The 22,186-nt window shown below is 55.1% G+C and overlaps 2 protein-coding genes across 3 annotated transcripts in view; one reads left to right on the top strand and one right to left on the bottom strand.

Moving 5' to 3' along the window:
- Nucleotides 1-22,186, top strand: part of ARHGAP44 (Rho GTPase activating protein 44) — a 288,621-nt gene that overhangs the window by 185,759 nt on the left and 80,676 nt on the right. The window lies entirely within an intron of this gene.
- Nucleotides 1-22,186, bottom strand: part of NTN1 (netrin 1) — an 84,895-nt gene that overhangs the window by 15,504 nt on the left and 47,205 nt on the right. The window contains exons 3-4 of one of the 2 annotated variants that reach the window (XM_068654998.1): nucleotides 10,076-10,225; nucleotides 7,475-7,528 (exon numbers count right to left, since the gene is read on the bottom strand). In XM_068654998.1, the coding sequence (XP_068511099.1) occupies nucleotides 7,475-7,528; nucleotides 10,076-10,225 (204 nt within the window). The remainder of the gene's footprint in view (nucleotides 1-7,474; nucleotides 7,529-10,075; nucleotides 10,226-22,186) is intronic. The other variant, XM_068654999.1, reaches the window with a different exon arrangement.

The raw sequence follows: 22,186 nt of genomic DNA, 5'->3' as shown, positions 1-22,186 counted from the left end.
TTATTTTAACATCTCCTCCATCAGTCTCGGTGAGCGGCTGTTAGAGTCGTTGCAGAGAGTGCCAGTTCTGCCGGCCAAACACGCTGGCTCCGGACCAGCTTTGAGCTCCTGGCCTTTGACCACACGTCCCGAGGGAGGGGAGGCTCTGGAGCAGCCCTCTCCTGGCAGAGGAGCACCCAGGGCATCTTCCCTGTGCAACGGGTGGCAGGGGGTTCCCTGAGTGGATCCCACGGTCTGTAACTGGGATGGATGCTGTAATTTAATGTGGGCCGGACTGCACTTGGAGTCTTTGTCTCAGAGCTGCCTTCTTTAAAGTAAAAGCAAACTTCAGGCAGAGAATCCCTCCTGGGTGCTTTAGCGGTGGGATCTCCTCTCCTGGTTCATGGACTGAAGCAGAGGACTCCTGTCACCGAGGTGGCTCTTTGTCCCCCACCTGGCAATGACCCTGCCAAGGATGCCCGTTGTGAGAGCAGCCCACAAGCTGGAGCTCTTCATTTTTGAGCCCTCGCAGCTCCCAGCAGTTTGCAAACCTCAGATGAGCCAGGACTGGGCAGCTCACATCACACAGATTGTGTGGCCTGGGGAACAGTCCCCAGACCCCAGTGCCCTCAGCCTGTGCACAGGGACCCCAAGGGCCTGAGCCTGCCCCAAGGGGTCTGCACGAAGGCACAGGGCTGTGTTTAACCCCACAGCTCTGCTGGCAGCAGGGGCTAGAGGGCACCGAGGGGGGTGGCAGGGAGGCTGGGGGGGTGTCTGTGACCAGTCTGCTCCGTGGGCAAGGGCAGAGGCACCTGCGTGGCACAGCAGCACCTCCTGGTCCCCAAACTGGTCTCAGGGGCCCTTTGCACCATCACACGTGTGCGGGGTGCTGGGGCCGTCCCTGCCCCATAATGAGCACAGCACCACAGCAGGGAGCTGCACCAGCCCCATACAGGCAGGAAAAATGTGCCGAGCTGTCCAGGATAGCCACGTTTTTTTTCCCTGCACCCTATCGAAACCTCTGGGAACAGATGTGCAAAGTCTACACTACAGCAGAGCCCCGGGACTGCTTGGGACCGACTGGTCAGAGCGACCCAAACCCTGCCCCACATCCCTGCCTGCCACCAGCCCGTCCCTGGCTGTGAAGGCCCCATCCCCACAAAGCAGCCTCTTTTTACGAGCCAGGCTGTGCCGCAGCCGGGCTGGGGATGTGCTGCACCGTGCCCCTACATCAGGCAGGGCAGCCCCGCACAGGAGCAGCGGGATGTGCGGCCCGCAGGCGCTCCCGGCAAGGATAAGTGCCCAGCCTCTCCCCTGGAACAAGAAGGTTCAAATGAGCCCATAGAAGCCTCCTTTCTTCTGGCTGAACAAGATTGATTGGAAAACAAATTGGCGCAAATAAAGCATGTAATTAGATTAAAGCCTCTCGCCTGGAGCAGCCAGGAGGGAAAGCGGGGACCGGGCGCTTTGCAGCACCCACAGCCCTGTTCCCAGCTCCACCACGGGTCCAGCGCCCGTGGGTCCACGAGTGGTCCTGCCTCAGGACCCCCTCCAAGGGCTGGGGATGGTTTGCTCCCTGCTTCTTCAGTTGCCTGCTGCCCATTTTGGGGTGGGAAGGAGCAGTCCTGAGCCCTTTTGGGGCATTTTGAGGTGGCTCACCTGCCCCTACTTCCTCCTCTCCTGCAAGCAGCCACAGCCGGGGCTGGCGGCACCCCGGAGCAAACCAGCGCCAGCCCCAGGCCGTGCAGGGGATGCTCTGTCCCCGCTGCAGAGTTGTCCCCTGCCTCCGCCACTGACAAGCTCCAGGGTCACCACCCACAGACACAGCCCCGCTGAGAGCTGCAGCTGAGATGATTGAAGGCATTAATAGGAAACCGTCTGTCCTCGGCAGCATCAGCCACCCTATAAATCCCCAGCCTGATGTCAGCTCGCTGGCTGGGCGGGTGCTGTGCGGGGCAGGGTGTCACCATGTCACCAGAGTGGGGACAGAGCAGGCTTTGCTCTGGGGGACACATGGCAATGAGGAGCCAGAGCTGGGGGCACTTTGCTTCACCGAGGGGGAGCTTCTGGAAATGCCTCAGGAAGGGGAGAGACACAGTTCATTTCACTTCAGAAATATTATTAATTTAGATGGGTTTCATGCTGAGCTTGCAAGTCCCTGCTCCGAAGCTCATGGTGTGGCCAAAACGCCCAGCCCTTGTGGGCACCCAGCTCCTGCCCTGGGTCAGGAGGATGGTCCCTGAGGTGACAGGGTCCCAGAGGTGGGGAGGTGGGGGTGCAGGAAGCTTCTCTGCATTACAGCGGTTGCTTTTCTTTTCAGACTTTCAGAAATATTTTGAAGTGACCAGGAGTTTCTTCCCTGGAAGCCCCTCGCCCCTCATTGTGCTCATGGCCATTCACTGCGGATCTCCATGAGAAACTCTTTTCAGCAGGGCGCTGGATGCTGCAGCCGATCCAGCAGTCAATCAATCACACAGTCAATCCATCACCTTGCTTACAGCCCGAGACAAGCAAGAGAATACCCACGCAGGGCTGAATTAATTACTCATTCGGACTGCTACAAAGCTGGAGCCCCCCAGACTGAGGCCAGATTTACAGCGGGGCAACCAAAATGAGCATTTTGTCTCCTGAGCCCCGTGCCCTGCTCCGGCTGGTCCCTTGCTCTGCTGATCTCCTCCAGATGTGCGAGCCCATCAATCTTCAGCCAGACCCTTTCACACTACATTTGCAAGGCGCTGCATTGGGGTGGTTTTGTTTTCCTTCTGTTTGCCTCCGATAAAGGAGACCTGCCAAGGGCCAGCCTCTGGCAGGAGCCTGCGCTCCTGCTCCCCTGCCCAGAGCCCCCCTCCTGGCTCCGTGCAGGGGCTGTGGCAGCCTGGGTGCCCTGACGGGGTGGCACCTGCTGGGTCAGGCACCCAACAGGTCCCCAAGGGCTGGGGAGGAGATGTGGAGGGGACATGACCACGTGCTGGGGCTTGTGGTGGACACTGGGACAGCAAGGAGCTGGCTGACTGCTCCTATGGCACCTGCTGTGTTTGCTCCTGAGGGTCCAGCACCAGGAGAGCTTTACCAGCTTCTCATGGGGCTGGGGCTCATCTGGCCATGGGGACAAGTGTTGGGGAAGGGGCCAGGAGCAGCGCCTTGGCCCCATGCCCTGTCCCACCCAGGGGCTTTGCATGATGCCCACGGTGTGGCCGCATGCTGGCCCGTCCCAAGCGCCCCTCACAGATGTCGTGGAGGCAGCTGGCAGCTCACGGGGCCTTGACTCCTTCTTTCCATCTTCTGCAGCTCATCAGAAGGAGCTGCGGTACATTTAATCCTTTCCTAATATCACTTTTCCCCTGAAGCTGTTGCCGCAGGGATGATGTTTATGTGACCATGAGCAGGGGTCAATGGTCCACAGCCTCCACTTGGGATGGAGGTGTTGGACCGAAAAGACCACGTTCCCATGGGGTCAGATGGGTACAAACTGACCGGGATGCTGGAAACGAGGTGGCTCCCAGCAGCCTGAGCCCTGAAAGTCAAATTCACAGCAAATGGCGTGAGTCATCCCCAGGCAGCACCTGGTGGAGATTTGCTGTGTGATGAGAGTGCCGGGGGCAGCAAGACTGGCTAAAAATTGGGGATTTCACCCCAAAGCCCAAATGTGAAAGTAGGGAAAAGCCATAGGAAGAGGTTGGATGCACCCAGGATATTCCCGAAGTTGGGACGTGGGGTGGCTGTTGGCGGGTCCTGGCAATGCAAAGCACACAGCAAATTCCCCTGGGGAACAAATGCTTTCAAGTCAATGTTTTCTACTATTTCCTATAAAGTTTCTATTTTCCCGGCCCGAAGCCATAACCTTTGCATGTGTTTTTTCCAAGAGAGCCAGAGAAGCAGGAACAGCCTTGAAAGGCTCGGACAGCCGGTGGGATTTGTTGGTGGGTTTTTCTTTCTGTTTGTTGTTGTTCTTGTTGTTGCTCAGACTATTTTGGGTTCCAGAGCTGGCACCCAGCTGCCCACCTCCCTTCTGCATGAGCATCCTGCCCCGGCCCCACCGGCCAGGAACACGAGCACCCGGACACCACCTGGAGCCCCAACCCCTTTTGGAAAGTCCAGCTCTGGTTTTGAAACTGCGGAGGCCGATTTCCAGGGGAAAGCTGTGCAGAGCTGCATCGATCCAATCACCTGGTTTTATTTAAACTCCCTCGCTGAAATCATCCACCTAAGGTAATCATTTCCAAGCCAATCTGGATTAGATTCAGATAAGACAGCGACTGACTGGCAGGTTTGTAAACCTTCCCCCCCCCACATTATTTTTTCACCCTTTCTGCATCTCGGAGTGGGACCGGCAGTGGAGGGCAGGGAGGAAGGGCTTCCCGCAGCAGCCCCTCCTCATCCTCTGAGCCCCGGCACAGCAGACTGTGGCTGTGTCTCATCTAAACAAGGCCCTTTTGGACACTTTCCCCAAACTGATTGGGACCCCTCGGGGCTAAGCAGAACCAGGCAGGACCCCCCAAAAGTCAACGCTTCCACCCTCTGTGCCCCGGCCAGCTTTCATCTGTGCTCTTTTAAAACTCCCCCTGCGTTGCCTCAGATCAGTGGGATGCTGCCCCAGCCCCCAGCGGGGAAGATGCTCCCCATCACTCTCAGCTACCAGCAGGGGAAACAAAGGGGCTGCACCCAGAGCCTCCCTCTGCATCCTCCCTGCATGTCCACCCTTTGCTCACACATCACAGGTTAGCTGAGGGAAATCCCACCAGGGATTTTGGCAGGATGCTGGGAGCTGGGTGATGCCGAAAGTGTCCATGTTCAGCCTGAAACTGGTCAGGTACTGCCTTGTCCTGCTCGAGGGCACTGCAAATGCAGGCTCCATGTGTTCTCCCTGCTCATGGTCACAGCTGGGGAAGGTGAGAAAGGACACAGGACAGGCAGGGAAGACCAAGGACCCCCTCTGAAAGCCCCTGGGTAGGACCAAGCCCTGATGAACGAGCTCCCACAAGGAGCAAACAGAAGCTGGAGATCTCTGCAGCCAGCTCGAGCTCAGGGACACTGCACGTGTGTCCCCTCATGCCGCTGGTCCTGCGGCTGGCAGGGACCTGAGGGAGCATTGCCACCGCGATGATGGGGCTGGCTCTGCTCCTGGCTGTGGTGACGGAGCCACAGCGTGGCTCTGTGCGTTAAGGGACTCGCCCCAGCAGCCGCTGTCCCTGCAGAAAGGGCTGTGAGAAGCCCTCGCTGCCTCTCCTGGGCTGCCCAAAGCCTGCATTTGTCAGGGGAGCCTGCAGCAAGGCAGTGGCATTAGGGTCCAAGGGGGCTGCTCCATCACCCCTGCAGCAGGCTGGGAGCAGAGCGGGTTTGGGAGGCTGCATGGGGATGAACAGGCGGCTCCTGGAGTGGAGAACAAAATCTCTGTGTTCCCAGACCAGGAGAAGGAGCATTCAGTCGGCAATCCCTGCTAGGCAGTGAGAAATGCGGCATTTAATCTGATGAGCTTTTGTTTTTAAGCATTGCTTGGATTTAATGCACTGCCCAGCATGACAACAAGGGCTGGGGACTGCCTGGCTCCTTTCTCAACACGTTTGGGTCAGAAATGGTGATGCCAATTTCCATCCCCTAGGGTGGGGAGGTGAATCGGGCCGGAGAGGCTCAGCTGAACGTGATGACAGGATGGAGCAGAGCTCGCTCTGGCAGGACCAAGCAAACCCTTCAGAGCCTGCTCTGCTCCCACCCTCCTGGTGCTGGGGGTGGGACCGGTTGGGGTTGGGTCTCTCCCGCAGCGCACGCAGCAGTGTGATGGGCACGTTCCTCTGGGGGTCCCTCTGACCCTCAAACCAGCACCTGATGTGCTGTGCCTGCCTGTAAATCCCTGCCTGTGAAATGGGTCTGGGGGAGGAGCTCACTGGAGGATGGTGAGATGTTCTGTGGTTTGTAATTAAGCTCCTGAGGAGCTGAGGAAGAAGATTTATGTTGGTAGAAGAGGATAACTGAGGCTGGTGTTGGGAGATGGTGCTTTAAGGAAGAGAAGACTCGCTGCTGCTTGAATTCGGGTGAGGTGGGACAGCTCCTATTGCTAATAGCCCAACACTTGGCTGCAATGGACTCGCCAAACCTCACATTGCACATTAACTCCTAATTAACAAGCAAAGCAGCAAAGGGGCTCATCACCAGACCCCGAGCTCGAAGCATGTTCCCTACGCTCTGCTCAGCACTGCAGGTCAGTGGAGATGCTTTAGGAAGCGCACACAAAGCAAAAGGCACAAACTCAATGCCACGAGCTATTTCTTGCTCATACCTGCCTAAGAGAAGATACTGGAATTGCTGCTGTTGTGTTTACAGCCCCAGAGATTGGCTTCAAATCAGCAGTACAGAAAACCCCAGGGTTCCCCTTCCCTTGTCCCTTTGCTGCCTGGTTTCCTGTCCTGGGCATTGCTCCTGAGCACGCTGCCAGCACAGCTTGTGGGAAAAGCCCAGCCCCAGGGCTTGGAGTTCAACTCCAGGTGATGTCCATCACTTTTAGTACAAAAGTTTTAATTTATGAAGCTTCCTGCACCGGTAAGGCAAAAGTAAACAATCTTCCCTCCCTGCGTCCTTCCCCATCGTGGCACTGTCCAAATACCCCAGGAATCTGCGGGCTGTGGGACAGGAGGAGCTGCTGCACTCCTGCTGTCATCACCTGCTCAGGCAGGTCCATTGAGGGGACCGGGGACAGGAAAGTCCCTCGGTGACACAAGGAGGCAGGTGTCTGTCCCTGCGGGGTGTGTATCAGGAGGGGAGGGTGCTGGGAACCAGTGCTGTGGTGCTGGTGGAGGTGGAGTGAATGAAATGAAGGCACTGTGCAGGGCGACTGTGAGGCAAGAGCAGGGGATGGGAGATGGGACGATGTGCACTGGGAGGTGCCAAAGCATCCCCAGGGTGCCCCTGTGCTGCCCACAGCCTTGTCCCACCCCGAGAACCTGCAATGTTGCTGGTGAGGCACGGTGCCGGTGCCGCAGCACATCGGCCACACCTGCCCCTCAGGTTGCTTAGCGCAAGAAGCACACCGGTCTGGATAGAAAAAAGGAAAGGCTCACATGCAAATGTAAGCAACACTTTGGTTTTCTGTTGTCTTTTGGTTCTCCGGTCCTCCTCCCCAGGTAAAACTCAGCTGAGATTTCTATTGCCCTCTTTAGGGCTCTTGTACTTGTGCAGCCACTACGTACATCAGCTAGTGGTGCTCTCCAGTCCTTCCCTGGTTCCCATCAAGGGCCGGTGCCATGCAGTAATCCCCATTTGCTCCTCAGTGATTCTCCCCCCCGGGAACACCTTTCTGCAACTTCCCCGTGCTCACGCTTGCTCCCAGAATCTCCCATCTCGGGGTGCTGCAGGCGTGTTTTCAGAACTCAGACATTCAGGGCACAAAAGGTACCTGCTTGTCCCAGTACAGGCACCAGAATTTATCCGTTAATTTTACACATTTTCAAGACCTTTACCCTGGAGGCAGAGGGAAGAGGCTTTAGGAGAGGAGGCAACGTACCTGCAGGTTCCTCCGTGCTGCTGGCGGCGGTGGTGGGGGGAGCGGCGGGGATCTCTGTGCCCGGCAGGGAGGAGCAGGCAGGAGCGGAGAGGGGACAAAAGAAAGCAGCGTTAGTCCCGATCCCGAGGAGCTGAGCCCTGCCCAGCCCTGCCCAGCAGCGCGAGGTGCCCGCAGCCCTGTGAGAGGCCGCAGGTAAAGCGTTGCAGCCCCTCGCTGGGACGCTAGCCTCATCTCACACGTTCAGAGGAAACGCGAACGGATCTGGTGCCAGCGCGGTGCTCCCTGGTTTTGATTTGGGCTTTGTATGCATAGCTGAAACCACATCATGTTCTGGGTCTTCATGCCCAAGTCTGACTGTTTGTTGATGTTGCGGAGGCTGGGCTGCAGATGGAGAACATTATATGGTCCCAGCTTTGGCAAGACAAGCTCTTTTCCCCAGCGCGCATACGCGGCTCTCATTAGTGACATCTTTTGTGCATTTAGGGCACAGCAATTCCCGAGCATCCCTGGGAATCCTGCTGGGGGAACACCCTGCTGTCCCGATCCCTCATCTGGGTCTGAGAGCGGAATTTAGGCAGGAGAGATGCGGAGCTTGGCCACTTGGGTCTGTCTGCATTGCAGCCCCATTAGTGTTAGACGGCTTTTGGAGCTGTTCACCCTCATGCAGCTCGGCGCAGGCACAAGCCCCTGTGAAACACGTGGCGCACACGTGGGTGGTGCACGAGCAGCCAGCAGGGCCGTGCCGAGTGGGGACGATGGATGCTCGCCCTGCGTGGGCTGCAGTGCAGACAGACCCTGCCTGGCGCCTTGCTCATTCCCATGGCATGATTTTTGTGTGGCTAGAAGTTTATGGGACAGGGAAAATACAGTCAGTGGTAAATCAGAGAGTAAGTGTGCTCTTGCAGACAGGGTGGCTGGACCCTCGACCAGGAGAGCGCGGGGTGTGTGGGGACGGAGAGCTGGTGCCCTGCACTGTGCATGTATAAAACCTGTGCATGTATTTGGGAATACCCCCCGAACAAGGGATACGCTCATGGACATTTTTTTCAGGGATGAAAATGTGCTGCTGTGTTTTTCTTTTTTTTTTTTAATTATTATTGTTTTCTTTTTTAGCATAGGAGAATTGCGAGATGCTCATATCCTCATTCTAATTGCTTTGGCCTCGTACAAGCTGATCAAACACCCAACAACTGCACGAGTTTACAGCCAGGCCAGAGCGTTGCTTGAAATGCATCTGGACCAAGCTTCGCAGCCCCTTGGGAGGATGCTCGGCAGTGTCACAGAAGCAAGCAGCTGTCACGGGGCCCGGAGGATGGCAGGGTGGCAGGGCAGGGGCAGCTGTGAGCTTGCTGCTTCGGCAGCTGGCGTGAACACAGCCCGGCCGCGATCGTGTTGAAATTCTGCGTCTGTCTTCATTTAGTGCAGCAAATCCCAGGGGAGGTGATGCAAGGAACAATTTACCCTCTGATTTACCATGGCCCTGGGGAATGATGGATGATAAACCTTTGCGCATACTTGCTGCAAAGCATACCGGAGCCATGACTGTAGCATCTTGGGGAAACAAGCATCTGGTTTGAGCTCTTGCCGTCCCATTGCGACATGGGGAAGAATGAGCCTCAAGTGACCAAAAACCACCCTGGAATGTATGTTTTCTTCCATGGGAGAAGGTGGAGAAAGGGTGCCTGCCCCGTAATTTGGCAAGGGCAGGCACTGGGAGTGGGCAGCAGACTGTAGGATCCAACAAAGACTTGATTCTTTCAACCTTCACCTTTCTTTTCCCATTTTTCCCCTATTTTTAGCAGCAGGGAGGCAGCCTCAAGGGGAGCAGCCCTCCTCCCCAGCCTGCCCTGGGCACTGCCATTTCGGTGTCTGATGTTAGGGCAGGTGGGGAGGTCTCTGGCAAGGTGAGTGAGCACCAAATGATCCAACAGCAGCAAACCCAGGAGGCTCCGTAGAGAAGCACAGGGTGAAACCACACCTTGCCCAGGCATCGGTCAAAAGGGATTGAGTGGGGATGTGGCTCTTGGCAGAGCAAACACTGCAGTGCCTTTGGGAGCCATACCTGGAGCTTGCTGCTGTTAAGAGCAGAGGCTGAGGGCACATTTGGGAAGGCAAACCCAAAAGCAGACCATGCAGTGAGCCAGCCCGCGTTTCTGTGCGCATTGTGTGTTGATGGTTGCCTTTAGCAATCCAGGTGCTAAACTCCAGCAGCACAATCGGGCTGTGCTGCTCTGATGGCAGCTCCATCGCACCAGCAGCTCTTTTGATTTGAGCTCTGTGCCAGTGCAGCCTGGTGTTTGAAGAGAAAAATCTGTGTGTAGCGATTTGCCTGAGCACCCAGACCCCATCTGTACCCTGAGGCAGAATCACGGCTTGAGGAAATCGGGCTGTAGCTGCCCTCACACAACACAGCTCCTGGACACGAGGGGTTTGGTTTTGACACTGTGCCCCACAGCTGGTGATGTGTGGGGGCACCGGCAGCTCCATCCCCCAGCCCCAGCCATCAGCACGAATGCAGGGGGGTTAGTGGCTGCCTTGGCTGAGTTTGTGCTGATTGTTAATCTCTCTCATCTACAGACATTGAAAGCGCGATCCACCTACTTATGCAGGGGGCAATGGGAGAGCGGCTTTGCTGGTAGCCCTTGGCGCAGCGGTTGCACGTGATGCCGGTGACGCCGTCCTTACAGGGACATTGGCCCGTGGTTTGGTTACAGGTTTGGCCGGCGGCGCCCACGGGATGGCAATCACACTCTGCGGGGGGAACACACAAGAGGAGGGTGAGGGCACGAGGAGAGCGGAGGTGGCGAGGCGGCGCGGCTCCACTGGCAGCATTTGGGTGTCCTGCGAGCGTCTCGTCCAGCCAGGGACCGCACCGACCTGAAACAGAGGTGGAGTTTGGCACAGGAGCAGCGGGGACTGGGGGGGACGTCTCACACGCTGTGGGTGCTCTGTGCTCCGTGGAGCTGGGGAGCAGCGTGGGGGGCCTGAGGTCCTGCTCTGGGGCACCCACCCGTGGGCACTGCACTGCCTGGGTGCTGGGATGGGGAAGGGCTGCAGGGCTCGAGGAGGAGCCGTTAGGGCAACATCGCTGGGGCAGACCCTAACCCTAACCCTAACCCTAACCCCCCCGGCTCCCTGGAGCACTGTCAGGGTTGCAGGGAAGGGGCACAAAACCAAGGAGTGTTTCATCACCCCTTCAGCACACGAGTTCTCGGGTGGAAATAATCGCTTTCAATGACTTTGGGAATTCATTTCACGTGAAATTAAAAAAAAAAAAAGTAAAAAAACACACACACAAAAAACTCCTTTCAGTGCTTTTGCTCAAGCCCTTCCCCACTGAGCAGCATCCCAGGCAGCTGGCACTGCGGGCGCAGGAAGGAAATGCCCTTGTGGGTGCAGGCAGCCTGAGGACCTGCTGTTCCCGGCCAGATGGATGGAGGCTTGACGGCAGAGCTGGGCAGATGTGAAGGGTTTGGCAGGGGATGTAAATACTGCACTTGAAATCATTCACCAGCTCATTTCCCACAGTGGGACTTACCGGCGCAGCTGTTGGTTAAAAAAAAAAAAAAAAGCCAAAAAAAAAAAAAAAAAAGAGAGAAAAAGCATCGGGGCTTGTTATCATCACTGCTCCAAAAGGATTATGGCCTCGCACATTTGTTAACAGCCCTGGTTTCTAAGAGCTGCGAGCGCCATGCCAGACTGCGGTCTGCCCCTGCTGAGCCGTGGCAGGCAGAGGCAGGGAAGCTTCCTTCTAGTGCACATCCTCGGGACAGAGCCAGCCAAAGCCCTGCCTGGGGAGCACGGATCCTGCCCGCCTCGTGCCCCTCGGGGAGCTGCCTGCCAGAAGGGGGGCTTGGGGGAAAGACCCTGCCCCACTGCCCAGAGCCTGGAGGGGGCTGCTCTGGGGGTCAGGAACCAGCCCGGGTGCCCCAGAGGCTGGGCTTTGCTTTCAAACCCTCCCAAACCCCCCAGGATGAGGCTGTCACTCCCACGAGGGACGCTGCGATGTTTCCTGCTTTGTTCTGCCACCTCCTGCCTCTGAGACACCCCAAATCTGTGTCCCCAAATTGTATGGGGACAGCCCACATCCATTTGGGCTGGGTTTGCAGGTTCCCATGCTCCTCCCTCCCCCCCAAGCTGGACCTTCCTCCACCCCAGCTCCAGTTTGCCCCAGTTTGACATCTGGGGTTTGGATGCTGCCTGGGGCTCTCTGCCCAGGATGTCCCCTTGTTGCTGCACAGGGCAGAAAGAGGCTAAGTCTTGCCAAAATATGATGATTTTTCAAGGGAAAGAGAAAAAAAAAAAAAAAAAGCAAAAAAAAAAAAGCTTTTACTTCTTTTTCCCTTTCCTGACCACTTCTGACTTGGGGATTTTGGCTAAAACCTGCTCTGCCCCCAGACCTCTGGGAACCAGCTGCTTGCAGACCTGCCTGGAGCAAAAAAAAAAAAAATAACTTCATTTTCTATCCAATCTAGTTTTGATTGGAAATATTTTAACAGCTCTATTTTAAGGTTAAACCGGCAAGGCTGGTGACGAGCACAGGGACCTTCAGGTGGGGAACCTGCTCCCAGCAGCCACACAGGATGGCTCCAGTACTGCCAGGGGAGGCAGAATAAAATTACATCAAGGATGTACGAAAAGCAGCAGGGTGGAAAAGCGTGAACGTGGAGCAGAGAGGCAGGAGTTAACACGAAAATAAGCAAATCAGGGAAGGGTTACACAAGAAGAGGCAAAGGGCAGGAGGAGCGGGAGGAACATGCCTCATGTTTCAGGCGTCCCCGCTGGGGCTGCGTGTGCTGCTTTCAGCAGCGCCTGCAAACCCCCATCCTGTGAGTAATCCTCCCCCGTGCGAGCGGATCCTGCGGGTTTCGGTGGGACCGCTTGGACGAGAGAGGGGAAAAAGGGAAAAAAAGGGAAAACAGTTTAAAAGGGAATGAAAAGGAAAAGGGAAAAAAAAAAGGAAAGGGGAAAGAAAGGTAAAGGGAAAATAAGGAAAAGAGAAAATAACGAAAAAGAGAAAATAAGGAAACAGGAAAATGAAAAAAAAATGAAAAAAAGAAAAGGAAAAAAAAAAGAAAAGGAAAAAGGGAAAAAAGAGAAAAGGAAAAAAGCCTTTGTGATGAGTAAGATTTGCAGAACGGCATGTGTGGAGGATGGTCTGCAGAGCACAGGGAGCTGCTGGGGTCCCTCAGACCCCACGGCGATGCTGCTGTCCCTGACCCGCTGCTCCTGGGGCTGCCGGCCCCCTGTGCCTGCCCGGGGCTCTGCGGTGGCCGTGTCCCCACAGGATGGCCACGTGCAGTGACCGAGGGGATGAGGGTGGAGTGGAGGCCGCCTGCCTCTGCTGCTTCTCCCAGTCGAGGGGCGGATCAGCCCCGTGCATCGCCCTGGAGCGGGGAGGTGGGAAGGGGCCCAAGCAGCATCTCCAGATGTGCAATCCCTGTCCCCCAGGAACAGAGCCAGTGCCAGCAATTAGGAGCAATTAAACACAATTTGCAGTTCTCTGGTCAGTGCAAACACTGCAGCCAGCAGTTACAGGCTCTTCTCCTTCCCGGCGTGGCTGGGCTGCTGGCGGCTGACGCTGGCTTGTCCGGTGCAGCTCAGATTCCTCCGTGTCCCAGCCCCAAAGTGAAGAAAGACTGCACGAGAATCACGAGGGGAGGTGATCAGGGCAAGCACCTTTCTGGTTTCCTCATCACCTTCCTGTTATCAGCGTTTTGGGTCATGAAGCAAGTTTTCATGCCTGGACTCCCCAGCGTGCATCACCCACCAACATCAGCGGTCCCCAGCGCTGAGCAGGAGGCACAGGAGCAGGGACAAGCTCACTGATCATTGCAGGAAGGTGCCTGGATATTGTTAGGGATAGCAAATGGGGCAACAGAGGGCTCCTGCCCTCTGAGATGGTGCCTTGCTTGGAGAATCACTGCAGTGGAGGTGCAGGGCCAGGGAGGGGAGCACCCTTGGTGGCTGCGCCCCAGGTCCAGCAGCACGGACAAGGACGGTGACTGCCACGGTTTAGTTGCTCTCTCAGGAAGTCTTTGAGAAAAAGCTTTGGCAAGTATCCGTGGCAGAGCTGACTGGGAATTACCGGCGAGAAATGAAGTTCTTCCATGCTCAAGGCTGTGGCGCAGACAAGGAGCAGATGGCGAGGCTTAAAGGGGGAATGAGGGAGCAGTGGGGGTGCCTCTGCCCACAAAAGCTGGTTTCTTTTATATGATAGCCCAGGCCTGGAAAGCAAGAAGCTGACTCCATGTCTGTGTGACCAGCTTCAGATCGGCTAGCCCAGAGGTGAGCAGACCATGCAGGGTTTGTCTGAGACCTGCCCAAAGTGCCCCAGTGGGTGCGGGGGCAGCGGATACACCCCAGCGTGCGGAAGGATGCACAAGGGGAAGGAGCGCTGAAGGGTCCTGATCAGCTGTAACCACTCCAGGAAGAGACCCAGGCATCAATGAAACATCTGGCTGATTGCAACGGAGCTCGGAAGAGCAACGAGATAGCAGGTTGTGTTCTGAAAGGGGGAGAGAGCGACACTGAACATCGTACCATGACACTACAGAAATCAATAGCAGGCCCTCAGCTGGGAGCCCGCGGTGAAAGGCAAGGAGAAGCACCCATCGGAGGGCGACGGAGAAGATTAGCAAAGCCCTGCCAAGAGACGGTGGAGGGGTGCCAAGGAACGCGCCGCGCCGAGGAGGTCAGACAGGTGCTCCTCTCCTCTGCTCCTCCAGCCCCGGGAACAAAGGGACATTCAGCGCGCTCAAAAGGCAACCTTTTTCCGCGATAAAGGGAAATGCTTCTTTGCACTGCACGTAATTAACTCGTAGGACTCGTGCTATGAGACACCATGGCAAAGACCCAACAGGATTAGATGGGCCCGTGAATGAGAACATCTGTAGTTACATTAGCTGGGATTAATATATATACGGATAGAAGCGCTCCGAGCCAGCTACTAACTGCCTGCAGTTAGGAAGAGATTTCCCCCGGGGGCGTGCTGTTGCAAAACTGCCTGTTGTAGAGGTTTGTATCTTTGTCTGAGGCTTCCAGGACAAGGCACTATGACTTGCACGAAGCTGCAGAGAAAGGCCATCGTCTGTCAGAGCACGGGGAACCGTGCGACTTGGGGCTTTGGATGCTTTGGGGCTAAGAAAATCAGCAGGCAATACTTAGGACTGTGCATGAAAGGATGCAAACTACCCTGAAAAAGTGTTTGGACTTGTTGGGATGTCTCCGGCCCACCAAAGGTGGGCATGTAGCATGACAAAAATGCAAATATTTTTCCACCCCTGAGTTTTGGTCAGAGGCATTCCCAGGTGCTAATCTTCCCCCACACACGTGCATCGAAAGGTAAACAGAGGCACAAATCTCCGGGCTTAGCTCTCCTCAGGTGTGACCGTTTGTGAGAAGGTACCTGAAAGGACCCGCATTTTTGGAGAATTAGCATCTTCCTGTTTTCGAGGAAGCCCTGGCCTTGGGAGGTTTTCAGGACGATGAAAAGCCCGTTTGACCGAAGAACAGAGAGAGGCGTGATTTCGGGGATTGTCCAGATTTCCCCTCGTCATGCAGTGTCTGCAATGATAACATACCTCGCAGGGCTGCCAGGTTTCAAAGCCCCAAATGTGGCTGCTTTGCACTGCGCTGCACAAGGAGCAGTAAAACAGGGAATGAACTAAACTGGAAAAACCTTCCTTCCTCATACTGGCCATCGGCTGGGGCTCTGGTTCATGGAGTGAGCCTTCTTCAGGAAATCACTCAGGTTTAAGTACGAATTGAAGCCCCGTGTAGCCAATGTGCCTCAGGTACATGTTTATATTTAAACATGCTTTTAAGCGCTTTTCCAGAATCGTGGCCAAAATTGCCTCCCTTTGGTTGCTTTCTGTCTTCTCTCCAAAGACTCCGACTAGAATAAAAAAAATGTGGCTACAGAAGTTTTCTGCTGGGAAAAAAAAAAAGAATCACCAAAGTGAAGCTTCACCTGTGGATGTTTTGATTCCAACAATATTTTAAACAGCAAATCAGCAACTTCTATTTGCCTGTTGCTTCAAGCAAGCAGCCCGCGCCCTCCTGATGCAGTAAATGTATTTCTCTTCACCTGCTGTTTTAGCATTTAGAGGTAGGGCTCGGACAGCGCTACGCAAACAAGCTGTTTTGTACCCACACACTTGCTTTTTCCTGCTCCTGCATCTTCGGCAGCCCGGGTGTTGGGATCCCAATTGCAGCAGAAGTCCTGCGGGTGGTTCGGTGGCACCTCTACCAGGGTTGGCATGGCCAGCAAGTCCCACAGATTTATGCCGTCGGCAAGAAAAATCTGTGGCATCTAATGTGTCCCACACAGCCTGGCCTCGTCCCTCCCCAGGCAGTTTGCTAACAAGAAGCAGAGGTTGAAACATGCTTGTGTTAACTCTGAACCCTAATGATGGCTTTAAATATTAACTCTTAACTGCTTTGCAATGAGATCGTTGGCTTGCCTGCAGTATTGTGAGCTGGATTTAGCTCTCCAAAGGATCATGTTCATGCAGCGTGTCCCTCAGCACATTCTCTAGGAGATTTAAAGGTTTTCTCACCAGCAGAAAATGAATTCCCTCTTTTATCAGGCAAAGACAAATAATCTCTTGGCATTTCACAGCGTCCGTCCTCCTGCACAGCTTCTCAGGGCTCTCCCATTTCCTCCTCCTGAGCTGGCACTCAGGGACGCCAAGGGCACAGGCACCCTGTGGTTTGGGCCAAATTTCACAGATTAGACCTGGTCTTTGTCCCCTCTGCACCAGGGAACAGGTGGGGCCCCCAGTGCCTCTGCTGAGGGAGAGTCGCCACTAATCTGGGGTGGGGGCTCTGAGCAGCAGCAATAAATCCATGTTTTGGGCAGGCATTAGTGATACAGACAATGATTATCACTGCACCTTCCAGAATGCTGGAAAAGCCTCTTGTTAAGACCTGCTAGAGATTCCCTCTCGTCTTTGAGCTCCACCGTTCGGGTGCGTCTTGAAGCAATCACTGAAGAGCCCTTGGGGACACTGAGACCTCCAGGGACGCCTCCTTCTCCTGGTTTTGCTGATAGAGCCTGATTTTTGTTTGTTTGTTTGTTTGTTTTGCGTGCAGGTGTGGGCAGGCAGAGCAGGCACAAAGACATGTCCTCGTGGCTCTAAAGCAACATAAGGCTCAACCTGCTCTGAGGGGAGAAATTGCTTCTTGCACAGATCTGGGGCTGCTTGCAGGAAAAAAAAAAAAAAAAAAAAAAAAAGAGCAGATTGGAAAATACTTTCATTGAGGGGGGAAAAAAAAAGTCAAACGTTTTCTCCTCCTGATGCATTTTTAGGCTGGCTCCTGAGGAAATGAGGTTCCTGCGGGCGTATTCTCCCACTAATAATATTTCAATCAAATCTGGCAGCACAGCCAGTCTCGGGGCTGATGAGCTTGCCACAAGCCTGACAAAATGAGGTGGGAGGGAGCGGGGAGCCCAGCGAGCAGCTCTGCATGGGGGGGGACCTGGCTGGACACTGAAGCCCCCGGGGGGGATTGAAAGAACGCAATGAGAGCTCCTGGGGAGCAGCTGGCTTGTGACACCCTGAGAGGTGCAGGTTTAACTGGGCAATGTCTTCCTTCTGCTGAGGAGGAAAAGGCGCCTGGTTGCAGTACGGTTCAAGTCAGAACTGGGCATGCTACAGGAGCTGGGCTGAGCTTCCTTTTGACATCAGACTGGGGGATTTTTGACTCTCCAGAACTGATCTGAAGCAGGAAATCAATTCAGATATTTGAAAATATTTATGGGTAAGCAAATTATCGCTTTTCTTTCCTCTGTCTCAGAGATATGCAAAGGTCTAGCTGTGCAAATGAATTTAGCAACTTTGGCTCTTCCAGTCCTCCAAGTCTCTTGCGGAGACCCAGGACCCAGCCCCAAGCTCCAAGTCCTCCAAAGACCTGGGCAGGGAGGTCTCTGGGCTGCCCTGGGGGGCTCGAGGGTGCCCTGGGGGCCCCTGGCCAAACTCCCCAAGCTCTCAGCATCCAGAGAGCATCCTGTGCCACCTCTGCCAACCCAGCTGGTGCCAGTATCTGGTGCTGTGGAGTTTGCTCCTTCTGGGGGCTCTTTGCTGGCTCTTCCATCTTACCCACTGAGGGGGGGTCCAGGTACCTCCCTGGTGTTGCTGCAGGGCTGGGGTGTGCAGCAGGGGCTGGGGTGGGGGTGGTAGGTGCAGCTCTCGGCTCCCCTGCAGCCTGAAGTCAGCCGCAGCACAAGGGAACTTTTAGCACAGAGGTGATTTTGCTCTGCTGCTGTCACCAGGCATAGACAAACCCCTCTCTTTCTTCTTTTCCTCTCTCATTTTTTGCTCACTGAGTTCCTAGGGCGATCTCTGGAGGCCACAGAAGAGCAGAGCCCTGTCTCGCCCCCAGCACCTGGCGAGGGGTCCCCACAGCCCCCCCGTACTCATTGATCCCAGCATCAGTCCCTGACCACTTAAAACACATCCTGCTGAAAGCAAATGTCTGTCTAGATGCTGCTGTAATTCATGAAGTTGTCCCAGCTGAAGAAAGTCAGCAAGAAGTTGCTGGAAAGAGCTGAGAGCAGGATTCCCTGTCCCGGTTATCTTGCAAGGAAAGGCAGAACGAGCCCTGGTACTGGTGAGCTGGCCAGTGGCTGCACGCCTGGCACAGGAACGGGACCTTTGTGGTCCCCAAATGTGCCCCCCAGTGCACGGCTCCATCCCTGTGGGGGTGGAGCCGCCCTGTGCTGGGGAAGGAGCTGTGAGTGTTCCTCCTGATGCCCTCATGGGTCGGAGTTAATTAGAAAGTGCTCGAGTCCTTGAGGGAGAGCAGGGCTGAAGGCGCCGGGTGGAGCCTGCCTGGCTTGGAGCAACCCAGAGGTGTCCCCAGCACCACCTGGAGCTGCAGGAACAGTCCCTGCTGCCCCACAGCAAGCACTGCTCCCTTGGAAGTGGCTGCTTAATTTGGTGTAGCTGCTTGCGTGTCGCTACAATCCTGTGGGTTTAATAGCTGGCACGGCCAGGAAGAGGTGTGGCGTTGGGCATCAACTTCTGTAAAAAAAGAGAACCCCTCCTTTTCCATGTTTTCACTCTACTGTCTCAAAGTAATTTCAGAGTTTCTGTAATAACCACGTCCCTTCTGCAGTCTGGGACCAGCCGAAGTGGGTGAATGGTCCCCACGTGCCGTGGCAGGGGTGGCACTTGGGGGCGGTGGCACTCAGGGCTCCTGCAGTGCTCCAGGACACCTCCACACTAGTGCCTGAGACGGCTTAAACAGCATTTTTGTACACTTCCACCGAGTGGTTTGTGTCTGCCTGAGGCTGCTGCTGACAAGTTGTAGATGCAGAAAGCACAAACCAGAGCTCAGCACTTGGAATGGGATCAATATAAGGAACCACGGGGCCTCTGGGAGGAGGGCGTCAGGCAGAGCCGCTAAGGAGCGCCGTACAGGATCACAGCGAGAAGGCTGCTCATCCAGCCTGAGCAGAGCTTGCCTCATGGAGGAATTAAAGGCTGTGTTTGGCAGATCATTGCCCTGGAGGCTGCAGCTTTCTCCAGGGATGTGATTTCTCAGAGGTGACCAAGCCCTGGTGCAAGAACTCGATGCAAGCCCTGCCGACACAAGGCACATCTCCCGTCTCCCTGGTGGCTCCAGCTGGTCTTCAGGGAGGAAAGAAACGACAAGAGGAAGGGAAGAAAGCTGGAAAACTGAAGACAACTCCCTGGGGGGCAGGGGGGTGTTCACAGAAAGTCTCGCTTTGGGCTTGGGCCTGGGAAACCATGAAGAAGGTGGGATCAGTGAGAGGCTGCCTGTGGGGCAGGAAGCACCTCTCGTAGGATGCACCCCCTGCCCTGAGGCGGACACCAAGGAGGTGAGGGGGGAGCCTTTGGGACCTGTCCAGAAGAGGGGACTCGCTGTGGATGAGGAAGGGCCTGGGCCAGGAGTCCTGCCAGGAGCTCCCACCGATGGCCTCGGGCATCCCATTGCCTCTGGGAGGTGCCAGCTGCGAGGTGTCCAACCCCAGCCCTGCGGGTCGGCCGCCGTGGTGGCAGGGGACATCTCCAAGGCCAGAGGATCCTCTTGGCCACCGAAGCCTGCAGAGATGTACCACAGGTGCAAGGAAGGGAAGCCTGGGCTGCTCCTCCTGACCCACACTGGGCCACGGCTGCAGGGACACCAGCAGGGACACCAGCGCGGCGCTGGCAGCGAGCCCGTCCTCAGCCCCAGGCTTCGCCCTGGCTGCCTCCTGCACCCCAACATCTCCCTGGGGTTCGGCAGGAGGCTCATCTCCCCCGGCTTCGGCCACGTAGAGATGAGCTCCGTGCTCTAAGCTGGTCACGCAGCTCCCTCTATAGTCAGTGGAGAGAGACGGGGGACCCGTCCCTCTGTCCCTGTCACCGGGGGCTCTGCTCTCCTCCCCTCCCGTGGCACAGGAGCCGGGGGGGTTAAGCTGGGCCAGAGCCCCCCGAATGCCTGCAGCCAGCTGGGGACACAACCTGCCCCTGCACACCTAGGGCCAGGGGCTGAGCCCATGGGAACAGCGATCGTTGCCTCTCCGCTTGCCCCCAAACCACCTCCAAAAAGCAAACCCCAAATCCTCGAGCAGTGGGCTGGGAGCGCGCACCCGCAGATGCCAAGGCAGATGGACAGTGCTGGCAGGCCGATGGCAGGAGGGCTCCAGGTGCCAAACCTGGCCCCTCCACCCGGTTGTGCGCTGGCAGCCTTGGCACGATGCTTGTAATGCCCCTCCTTTGTCATCTTTTACTCAAAAAGCCTGCAAATCCTTTCTCCGGGGCACAGGGCTGTTTTATGGCTGGGCTATAAAACCCTGAGGAATTTCTCTCCTGATGGAGTGACATTAATGCCAATAAACTGACAAATATCATGGGTGAATTTAATGACCAGAGCTAACGCCGGGGCACTGGCTTGCAGCAGCCCATGATGGAGAGGAGCGGGCAGAGGCTTGCAGGGGCCAGAGGTGGGGTTTCGCTTGCGGCATCGTTCGGAGCAGAGGAGAGCACAAGAAACGGGAGGTGCAGGTTGGGCGCTCTGGGAGCTGTTCACACTCTCGCAAAAATCATTGAGAAGGGAGGAAAAATTCGCACTTGTTCAGAGCTTTGAAAAGATGAATATTTGAGATTTCTTACATGTGGGTTTTTGTTGCTAAAAGGGCAGTGTGGCAGGGCTTTGCTTCGTGCACTATCCCTGCTCCAGCTGTCATCGACTCCTTCCCATGTGGTTTGCAGGCTTCATGCCATGATCTGCCTGTTGCATGGCTCTGGGACATGGCATCTCCGATCACCGCAACTTGGCTTTTTTTTTTCTCCCCTCAGAAAGTAACTGGAAGCTAGCACGCAGGCGAGAAACGTAGCATAGCTGCACAACTCTGCGGTTAGCTACTGCTGGGTTAGAAATCACCCCTAGAGGCAAACTCTTATGATTTTACCTGTGCTGGTAGGACAGCTTCAGACCTTTAGAATATATTTTGCAAAGGTGTTACATGTTTGGCTGTTGGAAAAGCTGCCAACACGCAGCCTGGGCACTGCCCAGCTTTGCTTTCTGCTCACATTTCATTTCATTGCCATGTCCTGCAGATGTGTAAAAATCAGTGGCATTTTCTTTTTATCCAAGTTAAAAAAAAAGGAGAAAAAAAAAAAGAAAAAAGAAAAACACAGACATCATGCAAACATTTCTGCAACATGATCTTTTTGCATAAATACATCACCGGAACCAGGCACTGCAAACACCATTTAAAATAACACAACTTTTCCTCTACGGTTTCCTGACGTGTGACATGAGATGCGTTACGGATGGAGATACAGAACCTAGCGCATTGGATGGGGTGAGAGATGAGACACGCAGGGGAGAGGAAGGCGGGCTGGATGTGTCTGTTAGGCTGAATGAATGAGGCTGAATTAACACAAACCGTCTCCAGCAGCTCGGTCGTGGAACATTTGCTGGGAGTTTGCCCGAGCTCACGCACACTCGCAGGGTGGTTAAAACGTGCTGCATGCTCCCCCGGCGGGTCCCTGCCCGTTATATGCACTGCTTGAAATGTGTTACACGTGAAACATGAACGGAGCGATGTGATGGTTGAAAGAATCAAGTCTTATGGAGAAAACATGATGTGCTGTGTGAGATGCAGCGGCAGGCAGGGAGATGGCAGATGCTGCAGGATAGTTAATTCCTTAATTCTAAACACATTGGGTCAAGAGGAGGCTCTGGGAGAGCTTTGCCCATCGGCAGATGGCTTGGTGAGATGATAAATTAATATTGTTATTGATGGAGAAATGGCGGAAATTGTTAGATGGCATTTGTGTTTGGTTTGTTTGTTTTAAATGCTCATTTTTACCAATTATTTCAGAACATTCCCTGAATCGGGGACACAAAACAGGGGGAACATAAAACACGCTGTGCCATAAACAGGGCTCAGGAAAAGCCGGTGTTCAAAGGAATGCCTTTGCTGTAGGAAACTTCATTTCGCCTGCTTTTGTATAGGACGGTGGATTACGCCAACAATAAACCATTCCAACTGCTGTGAAATCGTGCTAATAGCCTGCGAGTCGGGGAGCTGCTCATGCACCGGCATATTTATTACAAACCTTTGTATCTGGTGGCTCCAATAGCCACATTTTTGTTATAACCTGTGGGGGGTTCGGAGAAGCATTTAAATGTGGCGATCTCAAGTTTCAAGAGCAGGAGCAGTTGAGAAGGCAGGGGAAGGGGAGAAGAACA

Source organism: Anas acuta, chromosome 18 (genome assembly GCF_963932015.1).
Source record: "Anas acuta chromosome 18, bAnaAcu1.1, whole genome shotgun sequence".
Classification (NCBI taxonomy): Eukaryota; Metazoa; Chordata; class Aves; order Anseriformes; family Anatidae; genus Anas; species Anas acuta.
The sequence above is the reverse complement of the archived record's forward strand: the minus strand, read 5'-3'. Positions and strand labels throughout refer to the sequence as shown.